At 47.1% G+C, this 19,533-nt stretch overlaps 2 protein-coding genes across 2 annotated transcripts; both read right to left on the bottom strand.

Annotated features, from left to right (window-relative positions):
* Positions 1-307: 307 nt before the first annotated feature.
* On the bottom strand, positions 308-10,429 carry LOC122393743 (clotting factor G beta subunit-like). The gene is made up of 9 exons (XM_043390081.1): positions 10,312-10,429; positions 5,193-5,418; positions 4,762-4,871; positions 3,376-3,690; positions 3,033-3,127; positions 2,507-2,650; positions 1,721-2,066; positions 1,365-1,488; positions 308-772 (listed from the first exon to the last, which is right to left on the bottom strand). Exons 1-9 carry the CDS (start codon positions 10,357-10,359, stop codon positions 711-713), a joined length of 1,470 nt encoding a protein of 489 aa, XP_043246016.1. The 5' UTR covers positions 10,360-10,429; the 3' UTR covers positions 308-710.
* A 289-nt stretch (positions 10,430-10,718) lies between these two features.
* LOC122370228 (transmembrane protease serine 11D-like) lies at positions 10,719-18,321 on the bottom strand. Its single transcript, XM_043345691.1, has 9 exons — positions 18,202-18,321; positions 15,070-15,466; positions 14,650-14,759; positions 13,929-14,351; positions 13,518-13,612; positions 12,959-13,102; positions 12,194-12,482; positions 11,720-11,843; positions 10,719-10,961 (listed from the first exon to the last, which is right to left on the bottom strand). Exons 1-9 carry the CDS (start codon positions 18,319-18,321, stop codon positions 10,924-10,926), a joined length of 1,740 nt encoding a protein of 579 aa, XP_043201626.1. The 3' UTR covers positions 10,719-10,923.
* Between the last annotated feature and the right edge of the window lie 1,212 nt (positions 18,322-19,533).

Here is a 19,533-nt window from a genome sequence, read left to right as displayed (position 1 = left end):
GGTCTCAGTTGTGCCGATTTTCAGCTGACATTCTCACTGATGTGTTTGGTGTCATCGTCCTTTACGTAATGCTTGCGAGATTGAAGCTGGAACCTATGCTTTGTTTGGAGGTTGATGTTTATGCCCACCAGTCCCGCCGCGCAAATCAGAATTATAGACAAAGTGTAGAAGTTCCAGACAGTTCTTCTTTTATTTGACGTGTCATTAGCCTGTATCGATTTTGTAGAGTTAACATGGTTTTGTAAACTATATGCCCTCTTCGCTCATCTTGGATGCATGCATTTTGCTTCACATCTTATATGTATGTAGATAATTAAAAGAGCCTGATTCATCATATTATCTTTAGCATATTTGCAGCTATTACAAGCATATGACGGCTTCACCTATTGTCGTATAAAGCATATGCAAATTCGTCTTGTCCTATGCGCACTGTCCCAAATGCAGTATCTCGCGTGGTGGCACAATTGAAGTGAGAGACTGCACCAGTACACACAGCAGTAACATCAGTTACTGAAACTGAGATGAAGACAAAACACATTCTTCGATCTATCATATCTCATTCAACACTATCGTATCAGCACTATCAGATCAGCACTAATCCGTAACTCCTCGCACCGTTTGTCTCTTCATAATTGTTTCGTTTCATTCTTGTCTCCTCTTTGTACAAGGTACAATGTACATACTGATGTCATTTACTATGATCTTTTCGCTCACAGCGTCTCAGAACCGGTTTTACACGTTTTGCGTCCTTCCTTGATCCAACAAAATAACTCTGAAATGACAAGAAAACATTTAGTACAACTCCTCTGAAATGCCCAAATAATTGCAGCAGCTAGTAGCTACATTCCCTCGAGTTGTATCTAGCGTAGTTCACACTTGCACGTCAAGTTGACACTGATAAATGTGTCAGCGTTAGTCAGCGTCAGGACCGAGCTGACGTGCACGTGTGAACACCGTATAACCGCTGCAGGGTGCGAGGGAAAAGACGCCCGAGACGCGGGAATATGTAAGTACACACCGGATACACACCTGATACACACCGGATACACATCGGATATACATCGGATACACACCGGAAACACACCGGATACACACCTGATACACACAGGATACACACCGGATACACGTCTAATACACACCGGATATACACCGGATACACACCGGATACACACCGGATACACACCGGATACACACCGGATACACACCTGATACACACCGGATATACTACGCACCTGATACGCGGGAGTAGACGCCCGGATACACACGTGATACACGGGAGTAGACGCCCGGATACACACCTGATACGCGGGAGTAGACGCCCGGATACACACGTGATACACGGGAGTAGACGCCCGGATACACACCTGATACACGGGAGTAGACGCCCGGCAGGTTCGGCCGGGCACAGCCGATGCCGAAGCTGACGATGCCAGCCAGCACGAACCTTTCGTCCTTCTCCCTGATCATCAGTGGTCCGCCGCTGTCACCCTGTAGGGCAGCAGAGGATAGGTGCTGCGGTCATAGATCCTAGCTCAACATCGCAGTTAATCTGGGCATGCCAGTGCTTGTTGACGGAAGCTCTCAAATTAGGTTTTTATGTGATGCAAGTTTCCTTTGAAACTAGCAATTGCTGCGTTAAAAGGAATCGCGATTATATTCAGAAGGAAAGTGTAGCATCTAATAGATACATCCGATAACAAACTGCAGAACTATTCCTTACCTGGCATGAGTCCTTGCCCCCTTTTGTCAGACCAGCACACAGCATATTATCGGTAATCTTCATACCCCGTTTGGCGTAGTCCTCAGCGCACTGTTTGTTGGTAATGATGGGCACCGTGACATGCTGCATGGTTTTCGGCGTCAGGTCAAGATGGGCTGTGTCGGGTGTGAAGGTGCGCACCAGGCCCCAGCCGGCCACCCTGGCCTGCCGACCCGCCAGACACGAGAGTTCGCCGTCTGTTCTGCCGTCCCCGTCCCCTGCGGCGCTGCACGGCTCCTCAGGAAGACATATGGGACGCACCCGGCCGTCCTCGTTCAGAATCAGACTCCGCATCGAGCCATTCACACTGAAAGGAAGTGATCATGGGAGTGATGTAAATTTTGAGAAGAATGCCGGCTCCAAAACGTGGTGGCTGATAAGGCTGCTAGTTACCCATTGTTTCATGGTACTTAATAGCCATTTTCACGACGGCCATCTGGTACACATTTGGTGCACAACTGGTGCACATTTGGTGCATATTAGGTGCAGATTTGGTCAAATTAGGTTCAATGTATCGCTTAGTAGCTATTAGCTAGGGTTGCACTAATTGCTTATATGCCTGCTTTGTCATATTATCAGAGGGTATCATCGATTAAAACACTGACAAAAATCATAAAATGAAGATATTTGCTGTAAAAGAGATTAGGTGCAGATTTGGTCAAGCATTCGCCGGATAGCCCATCGTAAAAACGGCTACTATTACATGTCATCTAATAATTTTAAAAACACGAACATTAAAAAACTAACACAATGAGTGCGATGTCGTTGTCCATGCTCCTGTCGTTGTATTCCCGGTGAATTATTATCCTGGAGATCTTCAGTCGTACCTCCTCGGGGTCAACGCCCCTCCTGTGTTTCCGCACCAAGACGGCCAGATCCTTAGCACGACGTCTGAAAGGCATATCAAGTGCATAGTTTTAATATGTTCCGGTTATTTCCAGCCCAATCGAAGTGTGTATATGTGAGCTATGAACCATTTACAGACCAAATAAAGTAGGGTTTGTTAGGAATGCAACATATTTAATCTGTCTCTTAAAGCATTGTATATTTTGCCGGAATATGCATCAATGTAAGATTGCCTGTCAAGAAAGTCACTGATCCAGTTAGCCGTCCCGATCCAGAACGCAATACATTGTCCCTAAAATTGGCGTGGATCTTTACATGATGTAGTATGGGTTTGCTCTGCTTATTTGCGATATAACATTGGAAACAGTGTAGACGCGGTCAATTGGCATAAGGAGAGTCATATTTTATTCGAAGTCCATTTGCCTACTTGGCAACGCAGTGGCTTGCCGTGACGATGAGGTCCTCGCTGATGATGCTGCCACCGCAATACGGCAAGTTTTCGTTTTCGTAAGTCAGGCCTGCCTGAAATAAAAACATTGCTATGTCTGAAACGACACGTCCTCATACATAATTGACTAAACTATGTCAAGGCCGCGCCCACGGAGATAACAAAGCGTTTTACACACCATCACTCATCACTAAGGCTCTCATCAAAATGTGAGGAGTGGTAAGCGTTGCTTTGATTGTTGGCAAATTTTCTTGTCACATCGAATGTGACGAGAAAATAACGAACAACCTACCTTTCAGTCTCATCAACCCTCTCCTCTCACCAGCCAGGGGTAGGCGTTCTTGGGCGCCTCGTCACCCCCCACGATGCGCGTGCTCTGTCTGGAGACGCCGCAGAGCCGGTGGTTGATGCCGATGTAGCCGATGGGCCGCGCGTGCACGCTGCACCGCAGCCGACCTCCGCCCTCCTCCTCCGTGATCAGCTCGATGACGACATACTCCCGGGAGGTGATGTGTGGAGTCGGGTCACCGGCAGATATTTGACTGTACCGGCCCGGACCATGCACCCCGATATAGTCACCGGGCAGCAGGACGAACTCGGAACAGGACAGTGTCAGCTCCGTGTCCAGCTTTTCGGCCTGAGGGGGGGGGGGGGGAGGGGAAGGTGAAGGTCGGTAAGGCGAAGTACACTGCATAATGCAGTGATTCGTTATGGTGGGGCCACTAAAGAGTAGATAAACTGGTATGTGTGTGTGTGTGTGTTTTTAATGAGAAAGAATTTCCGTTTATTTAAGTAGGCAGCATATAAAGAGTGAGCACCGAGGAAAATAAGTAAGTTGCTATCCAGAGATTGGCTACCTTTACTTCATTTTTTTTTTTTTGCGGAAGTCTTGATCCTACCGTTTCGGCAAAATTTGATCTCAATTCCTTGCAGCGTGCTTTTCGGTAATGTTAGTCGTTTTCACGACGGCCATCTGGTACACATATGGTGTACATTTTGTTCAGTTCACAGTGTTCAGCCGAGCCGGGACCCCATGGACGACCCCGAACTAGCTCGGTACCTGCAGCCTCGCGCCACTGTCCGGTCCATCGAGCCTGTGTCAACAACACAGGAACTCAACGACGAGCTCCTGAGGATAACTCCCAGCGACTCCAGTGACCAGACAGGCTCGCCGCGCCCCAACCTGCTGGCCGGTTACGCAGAGTTGTTGGCAGAACTGAAAGCGGTATCGAGGTGCGACGAGAGCGATGACGGGGAGAGGCCGAGTGACTGAAGGGGCGGGATCGGGCTGTGTGTGTGTGTGTGGGTAATGCAATGCGCGTGTGAATGGGCTGTATGCTTCGCCCATGTATAACGATGTTCGCCTGACGATTCAATGTAATTTGCAAGTGTCTCTAAATAAATTATTGTTTGTTTGTTAATGCCGAGATCTCGCGTGACTCAGCCGATTCAATCACGGTACTTTCACTGCGGAGCTAACGGTGCCCTCTGTTCTGAGTGTTCTCCTCCCGATGTTCAAAGCTTACCGGGCCTCTCGCTATGTCTTTACCTTCACCATTCAATCATTGATTGTCCTCGCTGGTTATCGGATACATAAATCAAGTTCAGATTGGGTGCAGGTTTGGTCAAATTAGGTGCACTCGCCGGATAGTCCGTTGCGAAAACGGCTATTAGCAGCACCATTCATCCTCTAACAAATGCATCTTACCATGAATTTCCACGAGGTCCAGATGCGCCCAGGATATTCGGCCGGATATCCAGGGGATTCAAATGTCGCAACAGCGTCATCTCTCAGCAGAAACTTGCCACTGGACGGCACTGCAAAAGTACGCCCACATGGTAATTTACAATACATTTACATGTTTACGTTACATATTTTCAATGTAGGTACTACTGAATATTAATTTTCATTGGCTCAGATCATAGCACCTTCTGTTAACTTATAGCCTGCGCTTTGGTTGTGATATTTGTAGTAACGCTGGGCTCATATTACCGGTTTCCTTGCCGGAGACGGCCCGGGCATTTTAGGTATCATTTGTGTATCTATAGCTCGGCTCATATTTGGTTGCTGCGGGGACCCGACGGTTTGGTTCCCTAAGGTATCATTTGCTGATCTATGTAAAGCTCGGCTCACATTACCGGTTTCGTTTCCGGAGACGGTCTGCGTGGTCCTGTTGAAGAGCATGCTGGGTGTAACCCATTGCCACGGCTGCTCCCTGGCCGCAGAGACGACCGTGAAGAGCGTCCGCTCCGGAATCGGCAGTCGGTACTGCCACGGCTGCTCCCTGGCCGCCGAGACAACCGTGAAGAGCGTCCGCTCCGGAATCGGCAGTCGGTACTCGGTACCTGTCGACCTCCGGGTGCACTGCGAGAGAAACGCGTGAAAATACACAGACAATTTGTGACGGTGAACTTAATCTGTTGGGAATGGAGTGCAGTTGTATCGTAGTTTCTAAGCGTGCGTTCGGCATCCGGATAATCAGGGATAATTTTCCGGGATCACCGGGATCCTTCGGTGTTTTAGGCTGACACCATGCACAACGTTCATGACAGCCATTCATGAAGCGCAGGCAATCTGAAAATGTGACTGATTACTTCGATGATCCCTGCAATACCAAATAATTACCAGTTATCTCGGATAATTATCCCTCATTTTCCAGATGCCGAATACACGCTTGATATGGTTCGTCCATTATAGCTGATTGTTTTCTCGAGGCAATTGTTTTGCGTTTAATCTTCTGCTACCCTTCCGACCAATTATGAGTTATGACTATCATCTAAAATCCGCTAGCTGCATTTCGTCAAACATATTCAGCGTAAGAGCATTAGTGTCTAATAAAGGGCGAGGAACAGACGTATGGTGGACTTACTGTCAGCTGTGAAGCTATTCACAACTAGTCTCTGCAAACGATCTGTTGCCAAGAGCCAAACCGGACCTGTCCAGCCTTGCAAGGACCTGCTCTCAGCCCTGCAGGGCGCCCATTGTGTCCAGCCGACCGAAACACACCCACATACATTGTTTGAATACATATTTTCCCAAATGGACTGTGACTGCATTGATGCAGCTTTTATTCAAATTTATGTCTGCTTGTCATGCACTACTGAGCAGATCTTCCTTGCCATGATCGTTTCGATGATCGTTTCGGTAATAATATTCGAGCGTCTTTGTTTTAAAATGATTGTTTTTAACGTAAATTTTATTGTTTGAAACTTACTCATTCAGGTAACTTTCATGACTTATCATAAAATCCAATGATGCTCCAAAATGATACAATGAACTGCAGGGGGAGGGGGGTATTCTGCCCCTATCAAACTTCCGAACCAATGGTCCTTCAAAGACGGGGAAAGTGGGACTCGAAAGCTCTCAACAAGATGGACCCTTGGAGTCATTTTTTTTTTTGCTTAGATAGATCAAAGGCCAGGTCGAGGTCAGGTCAAATGCACAACATGTGAGTTTTTACATTATCGGCTTTGGAGCGGAAATGGCGAAAAATGGACTGATATTGATTATCCAGAAAGTGTTCTTGGGCTACCAAGACAAGATTCATTGCATACCATGTCATACAAAGGTCAGGCTCAAGGTCAGGTGAGGTCACCAAAACCGAAATATAGGACATGTGCGACACATGTTTTATGGGTAATTCTAGTCAAGGAATTCAATGGGCACACTCGATTAGTGATATGGGCCGCATTTGGTTTAATTTCAGGTCAATGTCAGGTCAAAGTCAGGTCCAGTGAGGTCAAATTTTGAATTTTGTTGTTAATAGGTAAACAAAATGGTGTCTGTCTGATGCAGTTTTTCACGGTAAATCGAACGGCGCGATTTTTGTTCCCGCACGAGGTATAAAACTTCCAAAAATTTCATCTTACGAAAATGTGTGACGTCATAAGAACTGATTTTTTTCTCCTACATTTTTGGACAGATTCTTTGGAATATGGATTCATGGAATATTTGTGCTCAGCTGCAACTTCTCCAACAGATATTCCGTTTTTATAGACATTTTTTATTTTATAATGATTATCCAAAAAAGCATTTAAAAAAAATTGGGTGAAAAAAACGAGACAGCCGTTTGAGAAACAAAGTATACATGCTTTTTGTTTTGTCCTAATTCCTTAAAAACTGAGGTGTTTGAAGTTTTGCAGTATTTGAAGCGAAAATGGACTTCATGACGTCGCTAAGTCGTCATCTTTGCAAACGATTTCTGACAGATTTCGTTCAAATTTTCAGGGATCATGTTAATTTGATTTATGATAAGGACTACAAGTTTGACATTGCTGGCTTAACCCTCGCCGGCACAGGGGAGGGGGTTGATGCAACCCCTTAACCCTCGCCCGTAAACGGCGATCTGCCACCTTCGCCCATGCAGGGGGGGGGGTTGGTGCGACCCCCCCTTGGCGTTTGAAAACGGAGCGTCGTAGAGCTTAGCGGAAAAGATCAACGGATTGCTCTCGCCGAGATCTCGCGATTGGTGGTATATTTTTTGGTCCTAGGTCAACATTTGACCTACTTTTGACCGGTCAAAGGTCAAATTTTCGGAAAAATAGACTTTTTCAAATTTTCCGCGGCGATTGCGGCAAAACGGTGGGAGATATCGACTTGAAATCTTCACTATCGTGTTCCTTGATCAATTCTCTATCGTTTGGTATGTATTTCGTTTCCCTAGCTCTAAAAATGACGCGTTGGGAGCGCCGGAAGTCGGCAAGGTCACAGTCGGCGGCAGAAATTCGAAAAATCAAAATTTAAATTTTTGAAATCTGATTGTATTTTTGGATTTGGGAAGTCCATTTGCTCCCTATAGAAGCTAATATTGCTGCATATTCCCATTGAGGTGACAAGAATTAGCAAAATAATGGTTCGGGCGCTTTTCAAAAATAGTACCGGACGCTGTTCCTCTTGTGACGTCATAGCTCCGTGACCTGACCTGACCCGGTCAAGTTTCTTATACCATATGATAGCCAATACTTGCCCCAACATGCATGGGAAGTTTCATCACGATCCATCAACCGATGTCCGTACCACCGGCAGGAAACCTCGGGCGTTGGCACTCAGTTTGTGAAAATCCGGCCTGAGGCTGTTCCCTTTGTGACGTCATAACTCCGTGACCTGACATGACCCGGTCAATTTTTTTATTAAAAGATGCGCAAGGTTTGCCCCATAAGGTACCCAAAATTTGGCGGCGCTGCGCGCCGCCGTTTTTGCGCTATTTCCGAAAAACCTCAGGGGGGGGGGGGTTGCACCAACCCCCCCTACATGGGCGAGGGTTAACACGCGCAGTGGAAGGGGGGGGCGGATTTCGCCCACCCCTCCTGTTTTCGCCAATAACTCGCGTCGCAAGCATAATATCAATGTGAAATTTCTGCTACCTGTCCAGAATTGAATTGCGGATCTTCTCGTGCAAAAAGTAAGAAAATCGGTTCACAACTTTTCTAGTAATAGCGGTGTAAAGTCAAACATCCTGCCGCCGCGGCGGCGCGGCGGCGCGGCGGCCGGCGCTAGCCGTTACGCGCCGCCTGAATTGTAGACTGTGCCGGGGTGGGACGGTTCCGTCTTTACATCGCGCTCCTTACCCCTGAATATATTAAATTCGCGTCAAATTGGGTGAGAAGACTGAGAAATGCACAGGCAATCATATGGTTAAAGAATTTTGAAAATCGGCCGGTAACAACTTGAGTTATGAGTGTGTAAACACAAAATTGTGATTGCCGCGTTTCCCGCGTCGGCCGATGCCGCTTCAGCCGGCGACATCTTACCCTTAGCAGGCTTCTAACTGCCATATTTATTGTTGGATTATCTAGAAATTCACCATACATACTCACAAATGTTTGTTCTTTCGTATAGTGAAAGATTTAAAAAATCTGCCGGTAACTTTTTGAGTTATCGGCGTGTAAACGCAAAAAAGTCGCTAATATGGCAGATTTGACCACATTTGACCTCATTTGACCTTGAAGATATTGACCTAGGGTCATGAAATTCACACACAACAGAGTTCCCCATGGCCCTCACCTACCCTCCAAATTTCGTCTTTCTAGCTCCAGTGGGAGCTGAGATCTTAGGGGGGGGGGCGACATCCGCCCCCCCCCCTTCCACTGGGCGTAGTACTCGCAACCCTTCCACTGCGCGTGTTAAGATTTTGCGCAAATAACTCACGAAAGAAGGGCCGATCGCGACGAAACATTCAGTACCCTCTCGTTGATTAATTTTACACCTACCCTAAAAATTTCATGACCCTGACCCAAATGACCTTTGACCTGTGACCTACTTGTCGAGACCATGTTTGGCCGGAATTGCGATTCGGTGTATGTCGGCTCGCATTAGCCGCGCGTTTGCAGTTTTTCCGTGGTTTCAAGCGTTCAAACATGCGGTTTGATGTTGCTCCCATGCATTAGGGTGGATGAAAAGGTCACCTGAAGGTCAGGTCATTGACCTTTGATGACCTCGGCTCACTTTTTCTAGTTTACATGTTTCTAGGCTAGTTATTGGAGCTGAATTCGAATTTAGCAACCATTTGAACATTAACGAAGTAGTTTTGGTTCCTTCGTAACATGTTACGAAGCTGTCAGAGGAGGTTGACACCTACTGCGAATATCCAGCAAACCCCCTACTGGTTGACCTGACCTGACCTGACCCGACCCGGCCTAAATGCATAAAGACAGCATCTGTGATCAAAACTAACATGGTATGTACTCGTGATCAGCACCCCCCCCCAAAAAAAAAAAAAAACTCGTAGCAGCCACACTTAATGACGTTCTAACAGGTCCCAATTTTCCCGACTTTTGAGTGGCATTGACCTGACCTGGAAGGTCAACCGATGACCAAGGACCTTAAAAATTGGGTACCTATCATTGGCTTCCTCTCGTGACGGGCAACACGCTCGTTTTTCTTCGCGAAGTTCAAGCTCGATCAGGGGCAAAACGGGAGGGGGGTCGTACCCCCCTCCCTTGTGCCGTCGAAGGACGCAAAATGGCCTGTGCCGGCGAGGGTTAACGCGCTTAGAAGTTATTGGCGAAAAACGGGAGGTAGCAGATTCTGTCCCCCCCCCCCCCAGCGAGGCGCAGGTTAAAAAAGACCTAAAACTTCTGGGTCAAAATCCGAAAGGGCGACGGTACCAGGCTGGCTACGATGCTGTTTTGAAAGGATGGCTACTAACTGAAATCGTGCTTCTGTTTTATTGAGGTGTCTGTCGCTGACAGCAGCGATCTCATTCTTTCAATTTTACTATCAATCACATGCCCCACAAAGCCCCATCTCCGTACTTACATGCAATATCAGCAGTAAAATCCCGCAGCTGGCTACCCGAAGTGTCATTTTCCAGCGACCACTCGTGGCCGGCACACGCACGAACCGCCCGTCTCCGTCGACTGCCTAGTTCTGTCTCGTCCGGGCCGGACCGGCAGATTGGGGTAGTGACGCACGGTTTGCCAAGGTCGACGTGCACATTTGCAAGGCTGATACGCTTTATTGCACTTTTGTATGTTCCTGGGAGTGTGCAGTATGTAGATGGGATAAATAAAGAAGGTTTTATCGTGGGTTGTAATAGGTTTATTTGCAATGGACGCTGAGATATGGTGCGATACTGTACTTCCTCATGGTGAGCATATTTATTTAATCAAATTGTTGCTGTGCAGAAAGGTTTTAAGTAATTGCTGTGTTACCATAGATCTATGATTCGCATGGCACTATATTTGCACAATCAATTAACGGAACAACCAGACGAGCGCTGCATATGAAACAAGTTAGATAAATATTACGGTTTTTGTTGATGATAACAGTGAAACAAGTACATACACTTGACATATCCTGTCTGCCTGAGAATAAAATTAAATAACAAATAACAAATAACATCCGAATCTAGCCACGTTGCCGCCTTTCTCACAGGCGACTATTGCGCTTGATCCAGTCGTAGAGTTCTGAAAAGCAAGAACCGAAATTCGGTTAGTTCCATTTTAACACGCATTTCATGAGGAAACAGTTGTGATTAAAGTTAATTCTGCAAGTGTAGGTTTCAACAAGTACATTAACCATTTTCATTCCTAACGAAGACTGAATTGCTCAGGATTCACGTATCTTGAGATACGTGTTGGCCCCACGCCTCCAGCCCCACACCCCAGCCCTACATCCTCAGTCTGTAGCCTGTTACGCGTAACAGTCGTTACGTGTAACGAACGACTGTTGCGATCTTGTGCCAAATTTTCCAAATTTGTGCTAAAATTAGTTGTATATCTCAATGGTCGTTAACATCCTTAACCCCTGCCTGTCAACGTGTAAATCTCATCGCAATGCAATGAGGTTGCGTTGCCATCTCCTTCATCTTTTGAAAACCAAACAATGGTGAATGAATTTGAATAGTGAATACACCACTTTTTTATCACGATGCTTGAAGAGCTTCCGTGCCTTTTGGCAAACTGCCGTAAAAACCTCAGCTATCGTCAATCGGCTTGCGGCAATTTCGTCTCACCTGACACTCTGGTGTAGACGCCAAACATGTGTAATTTAGTCTTACCTGATACCCTGGTGTAGACGTCAAACAGGTGTAATTCAGTCTCACCTGATACCCTGGTGCAGACGTTAAATAGCCTCACGTGATAACAGCCTCACCTGATAGTTGATACCCTGGTGTAGACGCCAATCATTGAGTAAACATCAAACAGGTGTAATTTCACCTTACCTGATACCCTGGTGTAGACGCCCGGGTAGCCGGGAGCGGCGCAGCCCTTGCCGAAACTGACGATGCCGCCCAACGTGTAGACGTTGTCTGAGCCCTTCAGCATCATCGGACCGCCGCTGTCGCCCTGTGAGGTCAAATAAGAACGTGTGGTTTATTGTAACGTCCAGAGATAGAAAGCGGAAAAGAGATATGGTGACTGGTAATCAAAAGCTTCAATCTGACATCCTTGATTGCATTAGTTGATAAAGCCAACGGTTAACTTATTAGAACTGTGGAGGTTTGTAGAATCTACTTTTTTTTGCATGATGCAGTCCTGCATTCATTTCCTGTCATCGTTTCCATGTCATTTTGGTAGCTGGTGCATGCTCGTGTCCAAACTACTTATGCTCATCAGTTTCTCATATACCAGACACATCCCAAATGCCAGCACTATCCCCCTCACAGCCGCTATACCGCCCCGGCGCCGTCTCTGACCTGGCAGGTGTCCTTGCCGCCCGCCTCCAGTCCTGCGCACACCATGTTATTGGTGATGCCGATCTGATCTTTGGCGTAGGCGGCGCGACACGCGCTGTTGGTCATGATGGGCACCTGGACGTGCTGTACCGTGGCCGGCACGTCTGTGGTGTCGGACTGGAGCACGCCCCAGCCGGCGAGCACGGCGGTACGTCCGGCCAGACAGCCCGGGCACGACGAGGTCGGCAGGCAGATGGCGCGCACTCGGCCATCGGGATTGTTCAGCAGGTTACCGATCGACCGGGCCAGCCTGGCGGAGAGAGTGGTGACTGGTAGAGGGGAGAGAGCGTGGAGGGGGGGAGAGGGGAGAGAGTCGCGGAGGAAAGAGGGGGAAGAGAGTCGTGGAGGGTAGATGGTAGAAAGTCGCCGAGGGTAGAGGGGGAGTTGCGGAGGGAAGAGGAGAGAGTAATGGAGGGTGGACGGTGGAAATAGATGACACATAATTAAACAGCAAACGAGGACACATGACTGGCAGCACTACCATACGATGTTTTTTTACACAGTCACGTGTTCAGTCGACGGTCTTAGCATTGTTACGAGTCAAGTCCTAACTTAAAATTCATAATATTTCGCCCTCCAGTTTCCCTGAGTCATCCATTAAGGAAAAGCGGTGTAAAAAATAATCGTTCCAGACTGGTGAAATCTTCAGCTTTCGAGTCAGATCATTCAACGTTTATACCACTTTCACGTCTCCTGGCCCACTAATCACAAGTTCGTTCAACTCACTCTACGAGCGCCAAGTCCTTGTCCTGGGTGACGCGGTTGTATTTGGGGTGCTGGATGATCCTCTTCACGGGGATTCGGACCTGGTCCGGGTCCACGCTACGCTGGTGTTTCCGCACCATGATGTTCAGCTTCGATGCCGACCGTCTGTAAGAAGAATGACATAAAACATAAAGTACAGTCACCACAGATGCTCTAAGGCGAGTGACCAACGACCTAACTGAGCAAGGTGAAATATGTAGCTAAAATTCTCAGTAAATTGTCAGTGTGCGGCGACAGAATAAGTATTTTTAACGAACTGTTCAACGATCTGTAGATTATAACCAGTCATTCGTTTTTTGCGCTTTTATAACAGTTAACGCCACGAGACGGTCATGCACTTATATCTTTATGGATTTCCTGTAACTTCCAGCACAAAATCCTTTCAATAAAGAAGCATACAGCCCTTGATCACCACTATAACAGTTTCTATCGAATGCAGCATTCTTGCACTTGTTTCCTTTCTGACAGATAAAATTGATTCATTTCTCCTCAAATCGATGGTGCAAAACAGGAGCCTTACCCTCTGATGCAGTGAGCAGCGGTGATGATGAAACGCTCGTTGATGATGCTGCCGCCGCAGAAGGGCCGGCTGCTTCTCGGAGAAACCAAACCAACCTGCCAGGCAGAACAGCGTCAGTTGAAAATATACTAAAACAGTGTGAAGACTGTCCACTGATGAGGACCACTTAACCACATGCTTGAGTACAGGTACCCAAACTCTTATCGCTTCTAAATGTACTTATTTGGTATGCCACATGTCATCAAAAATATGCCAAATAGCACTGCTTCCCGTCTAAGAAAAGTTTCAACTCCACATTCATATACGCGTAAACACATTACCACACACAGCTGCGGAACCACCTCCCACGCCATATGTATTGCTGCGTCCTCATTTCTCCATTTCTCCGGCTGCCCATCCTAGATCACTCACCAGCCAGGGGTAGGCGTTGGCCGGCGCCGGGCCGCCTCCCACGATACGCGTGTCGTACTTGGTACGTCCGCATTTGGCGTCATTCAGCCAGTCTGCGGAGGCAGGGGCCGCGGTGACTGCCGCCTGGGTGACAGGCACGCTGGTAGTCGTAGTGGCGGTGGTGGAAGTGGTCTCAGTTTCAGCCTCCTCCTCGGCGCTGAAGTCAGAGCTGGAACCGACCCGTATCGAGCAGCTGATGCGGCCGTGGTCGACGCTGTTGGAGCGGAACTCGACCTGCAGCTCTCCGGAGGCGGAGTCCGAGGGTGTGCCCGAGCCTGAGTAGTAGACGTTCCGCTGGCCGTCCCCGGTCACAATCAGGTAGTCGCCCCTGCCGAGCTCAAACGTGCTGCAGCTCAGACTCACCGTGGAGGCCGGGTTGTCCGTCTGTGGAGAAGGGACGAAAGGGGAGCTCTCGTCATCCGAATAAGACTGTATTGAGGTGTTCAGTGTTCACCATGTGAAAAAATTTACCCTCTTTGCACATTTCGAGATTTGGGTAAAAATGTGAAGAAATATGCAACCTAAGCAGAGCAATAAATAAGCAATTACAACCAATAGGCAAACGAACTTCGAAAAGCATGTGGAAACTAATTTGAATAAAAAGGGCCTAGGCGTACGATTCAAATTTCCACCATGAAGAACATTGAGCAGGTACAATAGAGAAACAAGTGTATCCACATACCACAAAGTACCACGTGGTCCAGACGTAGGGCGGGTAGAGTTTCGGATAGTTGGGTGACGTGAAAGTCACCTGGAAGCCCTCAGGAATCCGGAATTTTCCGGAATTCGGAACTGGAAAAGAACCCTTTGTCAGTACCGCCGCTTTAATTCAGTGTAATCAATTCATATTTTATTTTTGATGCATGAATGAATGAAGAAATGAATGAATGAATAAACGAATGAATGAATGAATGAATGAATGAATGAATGAATGAATGAATGAATGAAAGTATTAATCCATATTCATTTTGTATTTTGGTGCTCTTTTCTGAGCCCCTAACACGCTACAAAATATCTCGATTAACTATTCGATAAACGACGATATCATATCGTCTGTTACAGAGCCCCCACGAAGTTTAGATGCCCATCGTATCAAACTCACGTCTGGCGCCGTCCTGCACCGCCTGCGGCTTTGAGAGCAGCAGCTGAATCGGCGTTACCCATCGCAGCTGAACGGCCTCCACCGATCGGCCCTCCTGATCCTCCTGCAGGGCTGCAGCCGGGGGTGCTCGGCCCGTCAGCTCTGCCTCCAGCGCCGCAGCCGGCGGCGCGCGGCCCGTCAGCTCATCTCCCGGCACCCCCACCAGGGTTTCCACGGGCACCGGACGCAGCCACGACTCCGGCACCGCCTGGGTGACCTCCGGCAGCGGCACACGCTCCGTGAACGCCTCCTGCGGCTCCTCAGGCTCGACTAGCAGAGGTTTCAGCCACGACTCGGCGACCCGACCGGTCAGGTCAGCGTCCTGGGGCGCTGCGGCCGCCGCATCACCGACAGCGCTCTGGAGAGAGGGAGGGAGAGAGAGAGAGAGAGAGAGAGAGAGAGAGAGAGAGAGAGAGGGAGAGAGAGAGAGAGAGTAGGGGAGAGAGCAAGGTCAGACGGACATGGCTTCGTGCATGCATAGTGGATATCCAAGCAATGGCACTTAGTACTGTTCACCCATATGTCACATGAATTGTTCCCATATGTCACATGAACCGATAAGAACGTTTTTCGTATGATACCCGTTTCAACGACAGGATATCTGGCCAATGCATCAAACTTCACCAAATCTAGCCAGGTCTTTTTTACATACAACAAATACCTTCATATCATGAATTTATGTTAATGTTTCAATCGGGCATTATGTCTCATAATTGGATAAATCAGTTAACCCTCGCCGGACCTATTGGTTTTCTACATACGCGCCGGCCGAGGGGGGGGGGGGCGGGTACGACCCCCCCCTCGCCGTTTCGCCCCTGGTGGAGCTAGCGCGTCGCGGAAAAAACGAGCGTGTGCGCCGTTACGAGACGCAGAGATTGGTACCCGATTTTAAGGTCCTAGGTCAACCGGTGACCTCTGAGGTCAGGTCAAGTGCCCCAGGGTACGGTTCAGTTTTTAGTGAATAACTTCGCAAAAAACGGCTGCAGAGCCGCGATTTTGGCAGCATCGTGTTCGCCTCGCTCAGGCGCGTCGAATGATATACTTTTTGTCCGGGTCAGGTCAACTTAGGGTGTTGACCTCAGGTCAAGGTCAGGTCAGCACCCCCAGGTCACGAAGTTGGTCGAAAGAGGTCATGTCGCATATCATTCGATTCGGCAGGTCTTCCTGAGTCCATTGGTGGCTTTCTGGACTCGCTAGCTCAATTTGATCAAGAGTTATTGACGAAAAACTAATATGACCTTGATGACGTCATAAATGACGTCACGCAAGGTCAACATTGCAAAAGTGACGCATCTAACCTTGCAAGGAGTGCATCAAATCACGATTCTGTGTGCTTGAGATAGTTGGAGATCGTTCCCAGTGCCAGAATAGCAGTTTTCATTTTCCCCCATTGACTTATAATGGTGAGGTCACGAAAATGACCTGACCTCATATGACCTTTAGGAAAAATCCGAGATATACAAGTTGTGAGACTCATAATGGATACTAGATCCTGCAAGTTTCATTTCCCTGTGACATCTCCTCTGGCAGTGAGGGCGTTGCAAAGTTGCGACATCTGAAGACCGTGCAGAGGTTCACTTATGACGTCATAGGTCAGTGACCTGACCTGACCCAAAAATGCGGTTGGTGTCAAAAGATGCGGCTTGGATCAAAGGTCAGGTATGCCAAGTTTCAGCTCTCTATCGCCAGCGTGTTCGGAGTTATCGCGAAAAAACCCTATGGGGGGGCGGCACCCGCCCCCCCCCCCTCGGCCGGCGAGGGTTAAATAAGTAACAGTTGCTCCCGAGCTGAAAACCTGCTAAAGAATCATTAAGTCATTCTCACTACGGAATATTGGGCATCCATTTGATCAAATTTGAGAGGAAAGAAGTAAAGCGATTATCTTGGCCGGGTCTCATGATTATTCTGAATCCTTCTTTTTATTTGTTATTCATAATTCATAAATACAGTGAAAGTCAGTGAGTCGCAGGGAACCATATAAAGCTTAGCGTAATATATCACACAGGCACTTAGTTTTTACTACAAATCGCGTGCAATGCACACCTTACCCTTAACCTTGCACCCTGCATTTACATGTAAACATGTGACATTGCGTGCTAGGCTCCAATTCTGGCTCAGCTTTGTAATTGCTATACAGCGGTCGAAGCATGGGGTGACCCCAGCAATTCAAGCAGTGTCACAAAACAAACTGCCTGGTGTGTTTGAACATCGCAATTGCTGGCTGACTGAGAATGGCCATTCTCGAATGTTTTTTTGCCAGTTATATTTATCTCGAAAGCGTACACAAATATTTGCTATGTAAATACCAATAATATCTACTTTTGCGTCGTTTTTGGACCAAACAACGCACAATAGCCGTTTTCACGACGGCCATCTGGTACACATTTGGTGCACATCTGGTACAGATCAGGTGCAGATATGGTCAAATCAGGTTCAGTGTGTCTCTTAGCAGCTATCAGCTAGAATTGCACTAATTGCTTATATGCCTGCTTTGTCATATTATCAGAGAGCATCATCGATTAAAACACTAAAATAAATTCATGAAATGGAGATATTTGCTGTAAAAGAAATTAGGTGCAGATTTGGTCAAATCAGGTGCATTCGCCGCATAGCCCGTCGTGAAAACGGCTAATATCATTTAGAAAGGCCAGCATGGCGGCCGTTAGTCGCATCTAAATACGTTGATTTGTCGTATAAAGTTTGCCTGCTGTTGATTTTTAGCGTTTCCTTGCTAACGCCATAATTGGCATAAGCTGATAGGAAATATCATAGATAACATGAATCATAGATTATCATAGATTCATGTTATCTATGGAAATATCTATGATTAACCAAACGACATGTCTATGGTTCATTCCAAATGCCATGAATTTTGATGTTTCACCATTTTCGTGACAATAATTTTCTCTTGTTAGGTCTCTTGTAAGAGTTTTGGTACCTACTCTACGTGATTTAAAATATAGGGATATCGACATTTCACGGTTGAATGCTCAAGTGCACTGAGTGTAAGTTCCGTGTGAGCCGTCTCATACTCCACTGCCACTCGGTGAGATCATATCCACCACTCTCCGTCTGTATCCACCATCTACTCACGGCGCCGGTGAGGGACAGCAGCAGCAGCAGCAGCCAGGGCAGCAGCAGCGCGCTCCGGCGGGACTCCATGGCCGGGCACAGCGACGGGTCGACTGAGTGCGAGTCCGGCCGACCCTTCATCAGATACCAGCGGAACGGGCGGGGTGGGTCGGCCCGCGGCCAATCGTCGCCTGCCCGCAGGCCGTGCGCCGCCAAGCCGATCCGATGTGGGACAGACTAGTTGGCCGCGCGGCGGACGCCACTTCCAGTGGCCCCTTTCACGAGCGCCGGCCGCCGGACATGAAGAACTGGTGTCGTGCCGCTTTTGTGGCGCGGTCCCAGATCAGACGATGCCGACGTTTTTATGGCCGGTTTTCGATATAGGAATGTGATGAGTTGTCTGTTTCTTTGACAGCCTCTATTCTTCGATTAGTTTTCTCTTTTCTCTCATGGTTTTCCCATAGTGTTTCGGCGTCCTTCGTGATTAATTAATAAAGAAATAGGTTACAGGTCATCCATTTAAGTTGCAAATTTATTTTTTTCTTACTTATTACTTACTTATTACTTACTTATTACTTACTTATTGCTTACTTATTATTTACTTACTTACTTATAACTTACTTTTCCATTATATCCACGGTCGACTATGTAAAAGACAGACAAATGTATTTCAATTGTAACAACTAAACAATCGATTACTTATCCTGCCATATTTCCTTTAATGATGTCGATGATGATGTCGATGACCGAGTAATGATAAATTGGGTGGTACGTTCAAACGTATGTTACCCCTCGACCCGCTTCACTCAGGTTTGATCAGGCCTGTACCCAAACATAGCTCATCGAATATCATGATAAATGTCTCGATGGTAAGTAATAACATTTAAAGACATAACTAATAACATGAAATAAGTAAATACGTGTTGCATGTAGATAATAGATATCTTGGTGAAGTATGCAGTAAAGGGCAAGTAGTGTACAAATATATTAAAGAAGCAATTACAAATAATTCAGCGGACCGGTTTCGTCTATAACAGACTTCTTCGGCGCTTTTTAAACGCTGAAGAAAAAGTATTTAAAGCGCCAAAGAAGTCTTTTATAGTCAAAACCTTCATTATATGTAATTGTTTCTTTAATATACTTGTAGACTACTTGCTCTTTACTAAGTAAAGACGTAACATATTGTAGTAAACGTAAAGGTATTTTAACCTTCCAGGCGGCAGGGGCATTTTTGCCCCTTTAGTTTTTTCGATATATGTCCAGAACCGCTGCGCCGGTCGTCGCCAAACTTTCAGTACCCTCCCGTGAATAGCTTTTGCACATCGTGACCAAACATTTTTCCAAAGGCTATGA

The sequence above is a fragment of the Amphibalanus amphitrite genome, unplaced genomic scaffold (genome assembly GCF_019059575.1).
Source record: "Amphibalanus amphitrite isolate SeventyFive unplaced genomic scaffold, NRLGWU_Aamphi_draft 000003F_arrow, whole genome shotgun sequence".
Taxonomy (NCBI): domain Eukaryota; kingdom Metazoa; phylum Arthropoda; class Thecostraca; order Balanomorpha; family Balanidae; genus Amphibalanus; species Amphibalanus amphitrite.
This window is presented reverse-complemented; position numbering and strand designations above follow the sequence as displayed.